This window comes from Ammospiza caudacuta, chromosome 2 (genome assembly GCF_027887145.1).
Source record: "Ammospiza caudacuta isolate bAmmCau1 chromosome 2, bAmmCau1.pri, whole genome shotgun sequence".
NCBI lineage: Eukaryota > Metazoa > Chordata > Aves > Passeriformes > Passerellidae > Ammospiza > Ammospiza caudacuta.
Window position 1 is genome coordinate 111,218,629 of NC_080594.1, and position 19,199 is coordinate 111,237,827.

The 19,199-nt window shown below is 36.0% G+C and overlaps 1 protein-coding gene across 1 annotated transcript in view; it reads right to left on the bottom strand.

Moving 5' to 3' along the window:
• Positions 1-19,199, bottom strand: part of DMD (dystrophin) — a 979,219-nt gene that overhangs the window by 857,812 nt on the left and 102,208 nt on the right. The window contains exon 2 of the mRNA XM_058822052.1: positions 13,783-13,844. Coding sequence (XP_058678035.1) covers positions 13,783-13,844 — 62 coding nt within the window. The remainder of the gene's footprint in view (positions 1-13,782; positions 13,845-19,199) is intronic.

Here is a 19,199-nt window from a genome sequence, read left to right on the forward strand (position 1 = left end):
CCACTGAAATCAAGAGAGATGCTCAGAATCACACTGTGTGAAGGAAGGAATTAATGCAGAAGGCTTTCTAAGTTTCCTGGCAGTAAGGAATACAGGAAAAAATAGTTTATTAGTAAGCCATTGCCTAAATTTCCATGAATGCTCCTTTGGAGAGCATGCACAGCCTTCCCTTTCCACTTCCACTTTGCCCCAGACAAACCAGAGCTTGATGGCAAGGGACAAAAAAAAACTGCTCTTGGCTTTTAAGGTGATCTGTTTATTTCAGAAACACACTGTCTGGTGAAAACCAATGACAACTTGACCAAAAAAAAGATGAAAGAGGAAATATTTGATTGAGAGATCCATGGCATCCTTAGACCAGCCATCATCACAATTAAGACTAGATGTGGCAGGTCATTTGGAGACGAGAACATGGGTGGAGACAGCCTCCAAAGTGAAATATTGGTATGCAGAGCCCGGTCTGGCTTGCAAAGACCTTGGGATCACTAATTCCCCAAACACCACCCCACCAGCACGCTCATCCCATTCTCTTGGGCCCCATGGGAGACCCTGAAGCCCTGACTGCTCACTGTCCCTGGTGGCTGAACGTGCTGTGGGGATCTGTGGTAGCAGGTCAGCACATCAATGCGCCAGCGTGATTTGTGTTTCCATGACCATGAACGCAGTCATCATAATAGGCAAGATGGATGTTTTGTATGATTAAGACATTACTAGTAAGATATATGACAAAAACTGGAATATTGCTCAATGTGATAAGGGATAGTGTAGCTCCAGATGGCTTTTATTAGTTATTATCCAATTAATCCATCAGTTTCTCTGCAAAGTAGTTAAAGGTGCAACATTTTATTGGCCTGCAACACACACCCTTTACAACCTGATCATCTAGCAGCCAGCTATCATCTAGATCCCTGACTTATTTAGTGCTTGTGACCTAGGGGAAAAAACGCTTCACTGATTGCTTTAATTGCAACTTTCTAGAGACATTTTTTCCTGTTTTCCATGTTTCCATATAATCCTCACTTCGTAAGCATATTCTTCAGCTCTAACTGCTGCAAGGAGATGCATCACTTAAACTTTACTCTTTTAATATGGTATACTTGAGTAAATATACATATGGTACACTATAGGATACAATATAGTATACTCTCTTAATATAGTATACTAAACTAATACCTGACATTTTCTGTATCAAAAATAGTATGGGCAGCAAGACCAGGGCAGTGATGGCCCCTCTGTACTTGACACTGGTGAGGCCCCTTCTCAAGTGCCATGTACAGTTCTGGGCCCCTCACTACAAGAAAGACATTGAGGTATTGGAGCCTGGAGAAGGGCAACAGAGCTGAGGAAGGGCCTGGGGGAGTTGTGCATGTTCATCCTGGAGAAAAGACTTTATTGCTCTCTGGAACTTTTTTCACTGAATGAGCTGTCAAGCATTGTAACAAACTGCCCGAGGAAGTGGTGGAGTCACCATCCCTGGAAGTGTTCAGGAAATGACTGGATGTGGCACTAAGTATATAGTCTAAGTGACATGGTGGTGCAAAAAAGATCAAAAGTTGGGCTTTTTCAGCCTTAGTGATTCTATAATTTCTTTCACAGAAATAGGTGACAATACAAACACTAAATTATCCTGAGTGAATAACTGAATAATTAGTACAGACTGCATAGACCAACTCAAATGCTTGCTTATTTAAGTAGAAATTAAAATATCAAAAAATGTCCAAAGAAACAGGTACTGGGTTCTTTCCCATAGGAAAAAATATGCGAATGAACTGTTTGGATGCTGCTTAACTATTCAAAAGCATGAGATGAGATGGTAAACAGCATATTTGATAACCTTATGTAAGGAGATTGTGATTCACCTTGATAGGTGCATTCCCTTCTTGAGTTCCTTCCTCATCTTCTTTTCAGCGTAGCTCCTGTTTCTGACCTTACATATTATCATTTTTCTTGATTTGTTCTACAAGGACACAACTTTAATGCATATTTGTCAGAATTATAGAAAACTTTGCTGTCTACAAGCCCTGTGTATTGCCCATAGCTGAATCAAGACTTGCCTTTCCTCCCTCTGTGCACTCTGACCAGCTGCCTTAAGAATGGCTCCCTTTAAGTTTTATATCTTATGCAAACACAGCATTTAAAAATTCTGTGAGAAGGTGATTGAGATATTTTCAGTGCATTTTGCCTGAACTTCCTCAGTACTTTAGTCATTGCTATGAGGGTGGCAAGATAACCTTTCATCTTTCTAAGTAGGGATTTTTAATGTTTCATGCAGTAATGGAATACAATCCTGTAATGGAACCCTGTTTCTACCTGTGGTGATAAACTGTGTTGCTTACACCTGATTGCATTATATGTCTCATGCCTGAGTTCCTTGTACAAAATGCCAAATGGACCTTTAGATGATTTTTTTCCCCAAAGAAAACCAGTTCTTGACTTAAAATGCCAATTTTCATATGATTGTTGACTACAGAGAAAAGGAAAAAAAATGACACATTTGAAAATTGCCATAATATATTTTTTTTTTATAAATTCAGGACTCAGTTATTAGATAAAATAACATTCATTGCTTCTTTCATGCACAGACACAGCCTCATCGATTGTTTCATCCTGAAGCCAAAGAATAGGCCAAAAAAAAATTAAAAAAAGAGAACAGTCTTATTTAATATGTTTCCAGAACAGTGCTTACTTGTGTCTTAGTCAATACTTACAACTTTCAATAGAATTCCAAGTGGAATTACAACTTATTACAATTCATTATTACTATTCTCATTAAGTCATGTCAGGGTTTGCTTGCTGGGGTTTTATTTTAATGCAAAGGATATTATTGTTACCAATAGTTTAGGATATAGAGTAAACACACACACATATATATGTATATTTTATATGAACTTATTTTTATATATGTTTAATACTGTACCAGACTGAACAGAAGAAATTACTTGATTCATCCTTTTGCCATAAAATCATAGTTTCAATAGAACCAACACCAAGTACTTGGGCATACAAAAAGCATCCTGTTTTTAAGTCAGCAATATATGCTCTCACACTAATATTGGCAGGATTTAAATGTGATGGGCTTAAACTGACAAATCAATCAAAGACAGAGTGAAAAGCAAATAGAAGAGAAAAATGGCTATCCTGTGCAATAACACCTGTCATGTACATCATTGAAAAAAGTGGAAGTACAGCAAAGTCATTGATATGAACATCAATATTTAATAAGACTGGGATACAAAAACACAGGGGAAAAAAGATGTACCAGAGCAGGGGAAAAAGGACTTTTAAAAAATTACTTTAATAATAATAAAGCTGCTTTAATAATTCTCTGAGCAAAAACCAAATAGGGTGTCTATGTCAATTTTGCCACTGCTGTTGATAAATACCTGCAGCTATCATGTGCAGGGTGACAGGTTTTTTTTTCCTTCAGAACTCCCAAACGTAAGGTCAGAGAAATGGTGGAGGAAAGCAGCAATAAAAATAACAGATATTCTTGAACTGTTGGTCCAGAAACATTCCTAAAATCTGATGGAGCCACTTCCTATGTAAAAGGCAAATATGAAAGGTCCTCTACATACACAGTTATTTGCAAGCACTTAAAAATAAGATTATTATTTCTTAGTAAGATCATCTTTCATAATGTTCCTTCTTCATGATGAGTAAAATATAGGCAATGGTTTAAAGAAATTAACATTTGATCCTGTTGTAATACCACATCCATCAGCAGACACTTTGAAGGAACTGAAAGTCTTTGTACACAATACAGATACCTCAAACCATAATTAAAAAAGTAATACACAAAAATACAACTGCCCACTGGACTAGGGTGGGTCATCTCATCATCACCAAAACTGATACATCAATACCCAAAATTCAATCTGTAACACTGATGTGGTCTGCCCAAATCTAAATACTTTGTGGTTTAAAGAGTTTTCTTAGTTTTGGGTTGCCTGGCAGTTTTATTACCCCTAAGGCATACTTTAAAAAAATGTTTTATGCATTTAAACACATGGGAGGAATTGCCAAACCTCCTGCTGTCAAAGACAGACTGTAAGAAAGGATATATGTGTGAGAGGCACAAATTGCACCCACTGTCTCTGGCAGAGGGGGTTTAGGGAGGGTACAGAGCATCAGGGGAGGGCAGGAGCCACTGCAGGTCCTACCCCAGGGGTGCAGGTGAGGAGCTGGGCTGGTGACAAGTTTCTCCCTTGCTCTCAGCTTCACTGACTAACAGGAGGTGGCACTGACACAAAGACAGATGCTGGATCTGTTTATGTGATGCAGAAAGATCAGGGGAGAGAGATCCACCAGCCCTAAATGTACAAGCTTGCACCTGCTCTTCTACTCCCTACATGGATCTTGAGAGATGTGATTAATCTTTTTCAGTTAGGGAAAATGGTCAATATTATTTGCTTCAGCATCACTAAGTTTCCCTAACATTCAGACAAATGTGGACAATCGCTCAAAAATTGTTTCTTTCCCCTGATTTTATTTTTGAACTTCCAAAATATAATGTGAATCCACTAAAGTCTTATTTGTCTGCATGGACAGTTTTGCTTTGGAGATTCTGAAGATGATTAGATGTAATAGTAATGAATTCTGAGCACGGAAATAATGATGTCTACTGCCAGCAACAATCATGCAAATTTGTAAATGTTTACAAATTCACAAGCTGACATATGCACCACTGAGACCAATATTGTAGAGATATATTTAGCTTGTTCCTATTCCTCTCTCAAGATACAGATAAAATAATAACTTCAAGTGAAAAATTTTATTTAGATTAATGTATTTTTAACTAAACTGTAACAAAAAAGGATGACAGTTTGAATAGAAATCTAGGAGGTGCAAGGCCAAATGTGAGGAGGAAAAGATGAAAGGTCTCAATAGACATAACTTGATTATTTTTTCCCTTGGTAAAACATATTACAAATGAAAGTCTAGTGCCCTCTATTGCCAGCAGTGGTGATTACTTTGCTCACTTGGCACATCTGACACATTTCAGGGAAGCACTTGCAATTCTACAAGAGTCCATAAAAAGAGGAACACAAAGCCAAAAAGTTTTAACATAATAAAAATGCATATATTTTAGTTCCCCTAATTTTACTAATTCACTCAGAAATTTCAGATTTCATTATACAATGCTGCATCATCTTAGAAGTCTTTAAAACGTAGTCTGTACTCAGACATTTCTAATGGTGAAAGTGTTTTGTCATGCAGACGGTCATTGTTTCAGATAATACATGGGCACAGGTGTTAGAGGAGGAGTCATTTTTGTGGACAACATTTTAAGCCTTAAAATTTAATTTGGAGAAGTAACATAACCTTTGCACATGCAAAAAGCCAAAAGATACTGAGAATATCTTCCCAATCTTTTGTGGTCCTACTGCAGCAGTGACAGATTTAATTCTCCCTGTTTAATGGGGATTTCCTGCAAGGGCTGCTGCGCTCAGGGGCAGGATGTCTGTGGCACCAGAGCTAGGGAATGGGATTGGAGATGGGCATAGTTCTGCTGGAGAAAGAGCCCATTTTCCCCATGGAGAAGCTGCTTCTGAACTGTAGCTAGTTTTGAATTTATGCCCACTAAGGCAAAGCAGAGGAAACATGTCAGTGCTTGTACAGTCATGGGAGCAGACACAAGGCAGCCTCACTTGCAAGAAAAAGGTCTTTTGAGATACACAGCCAGCAGCCTCAGCTCCACCAAAAGATTTGCAGACAATGAGGTGGAAGGGGGAGTTTCACTTATCATCAAAGTGAAAATTAGTCTGCTCTCCAAAAGCTATCTTGTTAAACAGCAATCATTTAGACATTTTGGGGGGGAGAAAAAAACCCTGCAATAGGCAAAGTTGTAAAGTCTCCTGTTAATGGGAGAATGTTCTAGAGGAGAAATTTTAGAAAATCCCTTCCCTTCAGGCACACAGAAAAAAAAATCTTCTCTGTCTGAACATTAATTTAAATAATGCCCTAAAATGCATCCACAACCAATATAGAGATATTTTGATTTTGCTTTCTTTTAATGTCGAACATCCATCTTCGTGACTTTGAAGCCAAACCAAAACCTATTTTTCTCCTTTCTAGCTTTTTAGTAAAAGAGTTCTTTTCTCTACCAACAATTTGCAAAGCATCTCCAGCTGTGACAGCCACAGTGGGTCATGAGCACTGGGCTTCTGATGTTACCAAGAAAACAAGAAAAATCCTCCCTCTTAAACATCATTTTGGTTTTGTCATGCTGCATTGTGACACCCCACACCTGCTGGTGCTCCTTGCTCTCACAGGAAGTGATAGCAGAAAATCTCTATCTCCAGTACTCAGGCCCCTACACTGGGCAAAATTAAATATTTATAAATAATAAACTGATTATTTAGGGAGATACTTTCTAGGTATTTTACCACTAATAAGCTAAAAGATTGTTTTTTAAACAAATTATAAAAAGTCAATAAGTTAGTAAAACTGAAAGCTTGCAAGCAATTGCTGTGTGCAAAATTCCATGAGGATCTTTGCTGTCTTTAAACTGTGCCTGTTTCTCTTCTTAGTAATGTGCTGTTCATGACAAATTATTTGGTCAAATTAAAAAAGCTATAAAAATATATTAATAGATAGCACAAGTTTCAGAATGAACTTCTAAGTAAAATATGTAGCAGTATTGCCATTTATATTATCTTAAAAAGTACAGTGAAAATAATTTTTAGTAAATTTTTGTTCCAAAGGTAATTTAATTGAATAATAATAAATATTTAGATAGCAATTTGATGTTTTATTGCATCATAAGAAAATATGCAGAATATAGAACTAATGGGTTATGATATAGATATAGATCAATGTAAATTATTCTGAGTATGTGTATTGCCTGATACTTCCTTAAGCATTCTGGAGATATCCAGAAAAAAAAACAACTTTTTAACACTTAGCAATGCAAATTTGTTTTCTACACTAGGTTTAAACATCATTTAGTTTCAAAGGCTTTTTCTTTAATGATAGAGAATGGAAATAATGGGCCTTTGGTGTGTCCTTGCAAGATGTATTATAAAAAGGTTATTGGCACAAGAAATTCTGGGATTTTAAAACAGGATGTGTCCCAAGGGTAGTGTTGATCATGGAGAGCTGCAACTCAAAATTAAGAACTATTAAATTTCCATGAGAGCTCTGGTTATTTGCCATGCTGCAGCAAATAATTGGGCTTCCACATTAGGAAGCTGTTCTTTCTCATCACTTTTACTGTAGCACTTAGAAAGGCTGGCAACAGACATCAAACAGAGTAATTAGGTACTTAGGATGAATAAATATCCATCATAGTCTCTAACCAACAACAAATACTACCAACAATTTTTTTTTTTAGATTTATCACAAATTATACAATTTTAAGTCTATCAGGTTTTCTGAGAGTTTTCCTTCAAAAGAAAAACAAAATTCTGAGGCTGCTCACAAGGTATTTTTCATGTTTAATTAATGAACTGAGCTAACAGCTACCATACTAATTTTTAATGTGTGAACTTCAAAGAACTGATAGAGGTTTCAGCACAGATACAATTTCAAAATTTTACAAACAGTACATCTTTTGTTAGCCCTAAAATCAATGTTATTAAATGTGATACCTGATCCTCCTTTGCATGTATCTCCAGATTAGTGCTCCTTAGATAAACAGAGCACAAATTTCTTTCTGGTGAAATTCAGCAGAACTCCAATAATCTAATGGTAACCTGGAGCTCAGCAAACTTGTATTTATCTTTTTTTTTCCAACAGGCATTTGTGCAGTCTCTAAGTTTTCTGTAAACAGCTAAAGCATCACTGCTATCCAAACAAACTTCTCTGAACTTCTCTACAATGACACAAAGATTTGTTCTGCAAAGCCAACACTGATGCACCCTCTGGAACTCAGTTCTAAACCTGAAATTCTACAGCACCAGCACACCTTACTGATAGCTTTCATCACCTGGAACAACTAGGGATCTTTTCTGGTCTCATAGACATGAATATGCAACTACTGTTCTGATTCCAGAAAATATAACACACCAGCAGACATCAGTGCAGCTTGAGCACACTGATCAGAATCTCAGAGTATAGGATTTAATTCTAATTTTCCTACCAGTCATCCACTCATCTAAGCAGCTGTGTTAATTTGACATATAGGTTAGTTGTCAAGAAAGCAGCTTAGAGAGAGCTAATATTGAACATTTTAATCAGTGTTTTTGTGATTTGTTGCCAAATTCCATCCCTCCCTTCAGCTCCTCTACTTGGTTATTAATTCTTGTCCAGAAATATGGCTAAAGAAAGATTATTCACAGGGTAAAAACATTTCCATTGAACCAGAATCTTAAAAAAAGTTGACAAATGAGACTATTCTTGTCTTCTCCACAGAACTTCACCCAGTTGCTTCCATCCCAGAGTCTGCACACAGAAATCACCTTTCTGTGAGTCGCTTTTAAAATTTATTTTAATTTGAAGTCATTGTGAGTGATATCATGGAAAACTGAGCAAGTGTGTCAGCAAATGCAGCACTGAAAATTCCTCTACTGGATGTCAGCCTTATGGCAGGGCTGTCTCTCTGGGCCTCAGCTCTTTGACACACTTCCTCAGAAGACCAGCAAACCGTGCATGTGTGGCAGTCATTGCTGGTGGCTGATGTGCAGAAGGCACTTCACCCACAATAACAAGAGACCACTAAAGAGTCTTGAATAATGTGTATTTCAGCTTGTCCATGAGCTCAAGAAGGTGAAAATAACTGAGACCATCACCACACCTGCCATGATATAAGCCACATAAACACCCTAGGTAATTAAATTATTTTAACTGCTGTGCAGTTTGACTAAACCTGTGAGTAATGCCCTCCTGTGTGTTCCCTTTATCCCTGCATATAACACTTGACTGAACAATTTAGTTGCTATTCTAAATAATTTCATTAGCAAGAGGCATAATTAATTTTGCTGACTGTTATTTACTAGCCACATATATTTTAAATGAAACTGTCAACCTTACTTTTTTTGGCACAGGTTGCATCATTACTATGTTTCTTCATCACACAAGAATGGAATCTAATTCCACAATCACCACACAAAGAACTGCAATATAATGTTTCCATCTGCCCATAAAAAGGTGCCACTTTTCACAACTTAAATTCTCCACAAAAAGGAGAACTGTTGAATGATCTTTGTTTTCCATAAAGCTAAGTAATGCAACATTTGGTATCCTATTAATCTATTTTCATATTCTGATTCTTCAATAGCAAAAGGAAGAAAATCCAAGCATGAGTTAAAGTAACCATAAAAAATTATCCACATTTTTCCCTCCCCAGACATAATGGGCTTTATTTTCTGCCACTTGTTCCTACCCAGTTAGAGATTAATCATTAGAGTGTTTACCTGAAAAAATTCACTGTCATATATTATGTCTTCTTTGACTGTGTAGGGGAACTTTCCATTCTTTTGCAGCAGAAATGTAGAAAACCTACTTAAACCTCTGAATTTGCAAGTGATTTTATCAACATCTGTTATTTGCTATTATAGATGAAAACACTGAAAGCTCCTTCACAATCTATTATGAAACCCACTTACAGGTTAAGCTTTGATTTCAAGCTACCATAAGGGTATACCCTAAAATTCAAACTGCCAAAGTTTACCATTATTAGCTCATGTTCTCCTCTGTACTAGCAAGATGTGTCTACTGCTGTCAAAATTGTCAGCAATTTGAGACACTCTATAATTAAGGAAAAAAATATATTACCCATATTTCTTTAGTCAAAGACATTTTTCTTTTTAGGGTTGGAAGTTGCTTTTTTATTTTTTACCTTTTTTAACCTTTTTTTTTTTCTTGAATTTTAACATTTTCCTTATAGAATTAGTTGGCATATACAAGTTCTTTCCTGTATGCAAGTAAAGAATATTCCCATCTTCAGAAGCAATTTTTGTTTTGAAACCTGTTATGCAATGAATGAGACAAAATGTGAAGCAACATGAAATCATTTATAATGGGGTAGAGGCACTGTTAAGGCAATTGTTGTGTCTGTTCCCAAGTCTCAGCTGAGAGCTGTCACACTTGCAGGACTGGGACAGATTTGCATTCTCCCAAAACACATAGTTCAGGATTTCAGTTATACCAAATTTTAAAAGTTGGTATCTGAGAAAAAACTGTCATAGCCAGGACCAGACAAATCTCTCGTGGGAGCTCTAATTACAGTTCTATTAATAAAAACTAGGTTATAATACTTTCCTTCAATATCATTATGTGCACCCTGCAGAACTTCATTACTTTATAAATAAACTTCATCTGAGGTCAAAAAAATATTCTTTCTGAATAAAATGATATTAAATTATTGCGTTCCACATTTTTAAAAATGCTTTAAGCTTTAACTTACTGCATGCCATTTAGATGGTAAACCAAGAAGGTTCACTCAAGAAAGTCACACCCCATGTCTATGATTGCAAAAGGGTAAAGAGAGGTCTCTTGGATTACCTCCTTCCATTTCTCTTATACTTTAAATGTACTATTTTATCTCACAAACACTGAAAGCCAGCTTTTGGCCCTTCCTACTGAAACTTTGATTTTCTTATAGATGAGTCAAATACTGTAATTTTCAAGACCCAGATTTTCTGCATAATTCATTTTCTGGCTAGCAAAAGGAGTAAGAATTAGAGAGAAACCTGCCCTTTTGAGCAACTGTATGAGGGACCGGCAAAATTTATTTTCCCCACTGTTTTGATTTAGAGCACCCTACCCAACTTGCTAAAAAAAGCCTGAAGAGAGACACAGCCCCATTCATAGCAATTAAAATATTAGTGACATTTCTGCCATCCTTTCCTAGATGCCCTTCCACAGACTTCTTGGTAACACTCCAGAAGTTTTAGGTTCTGCACATCTCGGACAGAAAACTGTTGAGATTGTGTGGCTGAAATTTTGTTATGGATTTCATGGTAGGGATTTGACTCCACAGCTAAGAGGTATCAGACTTCACTGCTAAACTTGAGGCATCTGAGAAATGTAGCTCCACATGAAATGTCACAGTGGGCATGGCCAGAGGAAGGACAACTCTCCTCCCCCACAGCTAAAAATTATACGTGGGTTCTCAACTTATGCTGATGGCACAAAAATTAGAATTTTTTTTTTTGCAATTCTTTACTTCTCATATTTAAAAGCATTATTTGTATTTACATCACAAGTTATGTGAAACAAATTGCAAATCTGAGTGTTTTGAAAGCTCGGTCCAAGAATAAACACACTGAGACAGAGGTGCTCTAGACACTGAACTTTTAGGAAAATAATGCTACTCTTTGGGGAGAAATACACTATACACCCAACAAAAATAAAGATTTAGAATATTTAGAAGTGGGTTTTATTTTGACTATATAAAAATGGGGGGGTTTGCATATGGAAAGTGGTGGATGAGAGAGAATTACCTAACATAATTTTATTTAAACCAAAACATTTTAGTTAATTAGTGACCTGGGTTTCACTTTTCACAAATAAGAGAAATGGATGATGTCATGAAGTTCTCTGTCTTAATTCCAACCCTGTAGGCTAATCTACTCAAGACAGTACCCCTAGAACTACATAGGACTGAAAAAAGCAATTCTGCAATGAAAGTAATTCATTTCGCACTTTTACAAAGCTAACAATGATGAGAAATCACTAAGAAGCAGTAGCCTGCTAACTGAAATCGATTCCACAGCTAGAAACAGAGATGGATTTGAACCACTGCAAACAAGTCAGGAGAAGAGGGATAAACTAATTTTTACATGGAAATCCACCCTCATGTATTGAAGGCCTCCTCTCTGAGCTGTTAGAAGAGGGAGAAACACTGTCCTGGGACTATACAGCAAGACCTTCTGAATTTCTGTCCAAAAAACCCCAGAAAGAAGTAATTTCTTCAAGATTTAAAGATCAATAGTTTTTTGATAGCTGAAATAAGAACATCCTGTCCAAAAAACCCAGGTCATGCTTCAGGCAAAAAAAAAAACAACCAAACCTTAAATCATCATGTTTAGGGGTTTTTTCTCACAGCCCAAATGAAGTAGAGAGAAATTAATACTTTTACAAATATATGTTTACAAATGCATTTGCACATGCAACTAAAAATATTGTTAGAAAACTCAAGGAAAAAGTACCTAAACACCATTAAACTACACTTCATAAAATTAGAATTGGAGGAAAGGCCTCTAGATCATTCAGATGAATGAGTCAAACCTAATATTAAAAGCATGTGTTGATAGATATTTTCTAAACCTTTCATAATTCTTGTTATTCTTCTGCAGACTTGGTCCAAGTTTCCTCAGTAATTGCAGTTTTGCTATTCCATAAAACAATCACTTCTGAGAAAACAATGCTCTAGCAGTATTACATTTTCTTTAGAAGAAGCAAAACAGTTACTCTTCATTTTCCACAACTATTTCTGTGACCATAAAAAGGCCTAACAGGTAATACATTTCAAATTAGGCTATATCAGATGATGGTTGCTGTGGCTACTTATTCATACATGGAAAAGCAAGATTACAAATTATTCGAGCTAAAATCTCACTTTGCCAGGAAAAATAAAATAATTACATCTTTCACCCTCTATGAAGCACTTCCATTATCACAAAGATATTAAAGTTGCCTTTTTTTCTTCAATAGTACCATGTTGTGGATTCATTTTATTTGTGATTCAACACAGCTCCCAGAGCTTTCATTTGCTTCATTATTGCCAGCCCAGCTATCTCTCCCCCCACTATTCTGTATGCATATATTTTACTGCTGTCCTAAACATAACACTTCAGAGTTGTCTTATAATTCATCATTCTTCAAGACAGTATTTCATCCTGATCCAGTCCAAATTGCTGGACATTTCTGCTGTAAAGATGCTGAGCACAAATGTGTGCTAAGTCACTTGAATCAGTATTAGAAAATGCTCTAGACCACAGAAAAAGCCTATGGGACTCCCTAATGATCTAAAACACTGCTAGGCAGGTTCTTCAACATTATGATGGTTGTATTCAGATTATCTTACTCCCCTTTTTTTAATGAGTAGAATCAGATGGGACACAATCAAAAACCAGACTAAAGAGAAGATACATCACAGCTACTATTTCATTGCTGTCTATTGCCTAGTAAAACGACAAATGATAGGACTGATTTGTTTTATTATTACTGGCAAATACATTTAAGTCATTATTCTCCAGGATTAAAAAAAAAAAAAAGTTTCAGCAAATTAATAGCTCAGGCAGAATTTTTCCTGAGTATTAAAGATAAAATCATTATACACTGCCAGGAGAGCATGCTTTAAATAAATTAGCTATTTGGTCTTATTTTTCCTCACTCCATTTACGATCTACCATTCTCAAAAATAACTATATCAAAACATGTTATAATTTACTTTCATAATTTTTTAACTGGATTACACCTCTTATCTCTGACCTTGCTCTTCTCCAATCCATCCTGTTTTATTAAAGATGCAGTTGCAATTAGAAACAAGAACAGACAAGTCTAAGAAAGGAAGCTCCTTTGTACATTAGAAACAAAACAGAGAAATCCAACAAAGAGTAATACAGGTGCATCACTAGTTTGAGAAAAAGTGAAGTAAATTGAGGCAGAGAACACCTTAAGAAAAGGATGGCTTCCTACATTTCAATCACTGCTGAAGTCAAACAAATAAAGCTTGAGCACTTTTTCTAATAAATCTATCAACTGCCTTCAGTAATATCTGAGACTTGGAACTGTTATATTGAAAACTAAGCTTCACTGTAGGAATATCGGGTTTCTTTGTTTTTTTTTTTTAATATAGAAAAGCTATTTTCATCCATAAGTAAATAAATATATTACCTTAGCAAACTGTGCATTTATCCATTTTGTGAAAGTTTTCTTTTGAACATCTTCCCGTTCATCTGCCAGAGAAAAGGAAAGTAATTCATTAGAATTATTTAAAAAAATAATGCAATATTATTGAGTAATGTTTCAGTTATGGTTTATTGCAAATTACTAATAATACTTCAAACACAGGCAGGAATTTTTTTTTTTAAATTGCATCAACACATTTTGAAGGTCTACAGGTCCCCTTCATAGCCAGGGTCTATATCCCCAGTTCAATTGACCTATCCTGTGGTTTCTTTTCTCCTGGAAAAGAACATATTGCAGTAGGATCTGAAACACCCCATTCTAATTTTTAATTTCATATAGGTATAAAAAACCACAAACATGTCATCTGATGGTTTTGTCATCAGAAAACTCTTCTACAGTAGAAAATAACTTGAAATAACATTATATGCTTCTCCTCAAATCTCTTGAGGAAGTGAAACCTTCTGAACCCCAACAATAGTTCTCCATTGGCAGCCCCTGATATGCCTTATGCCTTTTTTAACTTGCAACTATTTACCTGTCACAAATTGTTATCTATTTTTCCTCTAGTGGAAAAAGAAAAAAACAAAAACAAAACCCACACATATATTTGTTCAGCCATACATGAAATTCTTTTTCAATTCTTTAATATCAAATCTTTGTAGAGGGAGATTATTTATTTTAGGCCTTGAGTTCTCTAAGTTATAAATACAATCTTGATACTGAATGAAACTGGACAAATAAAGGTAAAGTTCTGATGTATTTTATATAGGTTGAAAGAGAAAAATTATTTCAGACTACAATTTGTAGGCATTTGCTCAAAAAGATCTATTAGGCATCATCCCTGAAAAATAAAGGATTTTATTTGCTTGGCAAAATAAAATCAACCTCAACTAGAACTGAAGGGCATACATGGAAAAAGGGTGCAGAATGCTTATACTAAAATAAAGTTCATTCAATGCAGCTTTTTAGTTTGCAATAAAAGTCTCTACACTTCTTAAATAAAAAAGGATATTAAATTCCCTTCTGAAATGTATAGCAATTAATAACATTAATGGATTCAGCTAAATTTGAGTGGCAGGTATAGACAAGCTAGAAGAGAAATGCATGGCATAATTAATTTACTTTGCATTTCCTCCCTCCACCTGTCCAAAGATCCAAGACAAGATAAATCTTTTTGATACAAATGTATCTTTTGTTCTTAAAACCTCAATATCATTTTAAACATACCTTTACTACCAGAATGTTTTCCAGTTTCAAAGATACAATATACTCTTAAAAAAATACTGGTTTGCAAAGTTACTACAGAATTATAAAGAGGTACTGCACACTTGAAGGAGCATATTCTGAGTTCAGAGGATCTTGAGGAAAAAAATAAAAACAAACAACACAATGGTACGAGTAGAAACTTCTGTCACCAATATATATGAGTATTTGCTACAATAAACTTTCTAGAATTCTATTGCTATCTATCCCAAATAATGTTGTCAGCTTCATCCTTTGGCTGAAAGTAATACTTGAATAGTTAAGACACTCATCTAAAAGCAACAGCATGTGAAGGAAATGCATGCTTTTGGTAATACATGATGCTAAAGCTGTTAAAAATTTTATTTTTCCCCACAAGCAACAGTTCTTTCTGTGCTGACTGTAAGTTGTTTATTATATGAGTTTTGTTTCCTTCCAGCCTCATGCAGTACACAGAAGATGAGAGAAGAAAGATACATTTTGTTGGTAGAAGATAAATATTCAGTCTGACGTTACATTACAAACTTCTCCAGGAACTTCATATAAAATATTACACATAAATAGCAGCTTCTGTTTAATCATCTCTGCTAAAACTGCCAAATGCAAATGGGTTCAAAGAATAATGTGGCATTTAGCAAGGGAAAGGAAAAAGAGAAAAAAATCACCTTTTTCAAACTGTTCAAACAAGAATATGTGATATATTGCAGGGAAAAAGAAAGAGACAAAAATGCCTCTTAAACTGTTCAAACTTCTGCTTTTCCACCCCAGGCAGCTGTAATAGCATATTTAGTAGCAGAGTGGCTTGTTTGTTTCAGGGCTTTTTGTTTGTTTGTCTGTTTTCCCATAAAGATATATGCAAGTTAACTGCTAGTCACCAATTATTCATGTCCACTGTGCTAATGCAAACCAGGGTCTCCTGAGAGAAATGAGAGTCAACCTCACAAACTGAATGTTTGAAACTTCTTCAAAGTCCAAGCAATGCTCTGCTACTCTGTAAACACAAACCTATTCCACTGCTGTTATCTTTATACAGAGATCACTGCAAGCACTTTCATCTCTAGGTGCTTGCTCTGACAAGTTTATACCACAACAATTTGTTACTCACAGCCTCCTAACCTAAAAATGAATCAATCTTTCGGTTATGCGTGGCATGATTTCCCCATTGTAAACACGATTTTTACAAAGAGATGTTCTCTTAGCCCAGATTTATGGATTGAATGCTCCATGTGGAAGCTGAATGACATTTATCTAGGTGCTGCAGAAACATGCCAAGAACACTCCTCTGCCACTTTCATAGTGCTGTGTTGATAAGAGATCCTTCAGCAGTGAGCCAGTGAATGTCCTTGGAGGTGCTTTTACTGTGAGACAAGAATAATCAAATGGCCCGGCCAGGTAATTCCTTCACCTGTTCAAAGAGTAATATGGTATGTTTATTTCTTTTCTTTCAAGCTGCAGAATAGTGTACTGTCTTCAGGTTAGATTTAAACAGTGCATGGATCCTCAATTCCTTTATTGCAATAACAATGGGATCCCTTCCCACAGCAAAAATGCTGTTCTCAAATTGATGGTCTTTGAACAGATTAGGCTTAACCTCATTTTCTGTAGGTTATCAACTCAGAAAATAAATGCTCTGAGGTCTACAAAACCCTGCCAGAAAAAAAAAAAAAAAGATATTGAGCAGTAAAATTCACCTGATTTTCATGCCCTAGAGCCTCTAGTACCACTGAACAGATCTTGTTTTAACTGCAATGCATTCACAGATGTGTTCTGATGAGCACCCAGCTTTGAAACTGTGAATGCAACCCTCTCAGATTAGTTAACTGCATATTTGACTATTGAAGTATTAGTCCAGGTTAGGCCTCATAATAAATTATGACCCAGAGAGAAAGTGCAGTATTAATGAAGCTAATCATCTGACAAAGGACAGTTCTGGCACTTAATCAGGCAGCAAGGCTAATAGAGACAAGAGGCACACTGAAGGATGCTTAGGAACAATCATGATTCAACAAAACAAAGATGCTATTAATAATGGCAATTGGTCACCATACAACTTTGCTAATATACTTAACAGCTCATATTTGCAACCTACCACTCCAATGCAATTCCCATCTGTCTTCTACAAGAAAACTCTCAACATTATGTTGCCATCTCTTAGTAAACTACACCTTTTACTACTCTTATTTTTCCAAACCACCCTACCCCCTCAAATGCTACCAAACATATTAAATAAAAAATAGTAACAGGAAAAAAAATATTTTAAATACCAGTATACTTTAGAAACTATTCTGAAAGTATACAGAATTGTTAACAAATCACTAAAAAATAATACTTTTAAAAAATATGATCTGGAAAATGAACCAAGATTCAGAAACATACACTATGTATGTCACTACATCATTCCATTTATATAATAAAAGCCACCTCCCCACAGAAAACATGTAGCAGGGAGGAGGAAATTTGCACTTTGTTGCATCCTTCCCTTTTTTCTAGAAGATCTTTAACCTCTCAACTTTTGACACAGCTGAATAAATATTTCTTTCACTAACTCGCAGAATGGTTGAGGCTGTAAGGCAGCTCTGGACATCATCTGGTCCAAGTGCCCCAGTCAAGCAAGGCCACCTAGAATGGATTTTACAGGACCCTGTTGAGTGTGGGGTTTTTTTTTATTATCTCCAAGGATGGAGACTCCACAGTGTCTCTTACTACTGCCACATGAAGACTGCATCTTCAGCCTTCCACAGATCTGGGTTGTGTTTTCCAAAGTAAGTGGCTTAGAAAATCCTTCTCTAGAGTAAGTGCACCCCAATTTCTACAATCAGAAGACATTCAACAAAATGGTACTGGTACATGAGGAGTGTGGGAAATGATCCATCTCCTCAGATTCTAAACTTCAATTTTAAACAAAAAAAAACCAAAAAATCATTTTCATTATCATATCAATGAAGATGTGACATTTGTAGTGTTTGAATCACTCAGAGACAGTAGTGATAGGAGGCTCAGTTGTGTGATGTATTTTATGCAGCCTTTAGCAAGCAATTCCATCACAGGTGCAGGAAGAGAAATGGGCAAGAAGACATTTTATTCTGTTATCCAGCATTGCCCTGAGTTAGGTAAACAATAACTGAATAGTTATGTTTTGTCTAGAACCAGAACCTATAAGCTTGAAAGGAATAAAAGAAAAAAGAAAAAGGAAGCAAAGAAAGACAAGAATTCCCATATAGTGGTGAAAACTTTGAAACAATGGTGTTAAGGCAGGTGTCAATTCCCTCATTCATGGCAGCTGCAGGTTCATTGGAACACTGCGCTTTAGAGAATAAAACCATCAAAATTGCTATTTGATTTTCCAGCAGCCAAACAATGCAGATTGAGAAAAGGTCAGGATTTTCCTCAGTGAGTGGGAGTGAGTGCCAGCAATGGTGGGAGTACCAGGAACAAAAGAGGCCACAGATAGTCACATTATTGATACTCTGGCTCCATTGACTCACTATTCTTAGAGATTTTCAGTACATTGTGACAATACCCTGCCAGTAACTACAGCTGCTGAGAAGTGTTCCCTTCCCATTCTTGCTTATCTGAGGGGGGAAGAAGAAATCAATGCAACACAATGACAGAATGATATTTGAGTAGACTAGCTTTGATTTTTAGTCATTGAGGTCATCCAAGACATTCACAAGCTGACAGGAAATACAATAGGCTGCTTTGACAGACAGACAAAGAATTTAAGTCTATTGCTCATGTAAGGCAATACAGAACATGCAATTCTTTGTCCATCTTCTATAAATACACTGATGAGTAGTGTGTTGACTTAATCTGAATATTGTTGAAACTCCCTGTTCCCTGTGCTACCCTCTTGAGACTTTACTGTGGAACCAGAGTCAAATCACCATAATCAAACCATCTCAGGCTTTTCAAAACACTGATGAACCTATTCAAATGCTCAGCAGAAATGGAACACTGGAAGCCCTCATTAATATAGATTTAAAGAAAAAAAAAAGTACAACTAAAATGAAAAACAGAATCCTAAAATTTTCTGAGAAAGGTTTGGCAAGAGTCAAGGTAAATTTAGGAAATGAACATGTGTGTTCCTAACAAAAAAGATTTTGCTCCCCCCGTTTCCTTCAAATAGAGGAACTCAGAGAGAGGGATGCTATTTACTGATC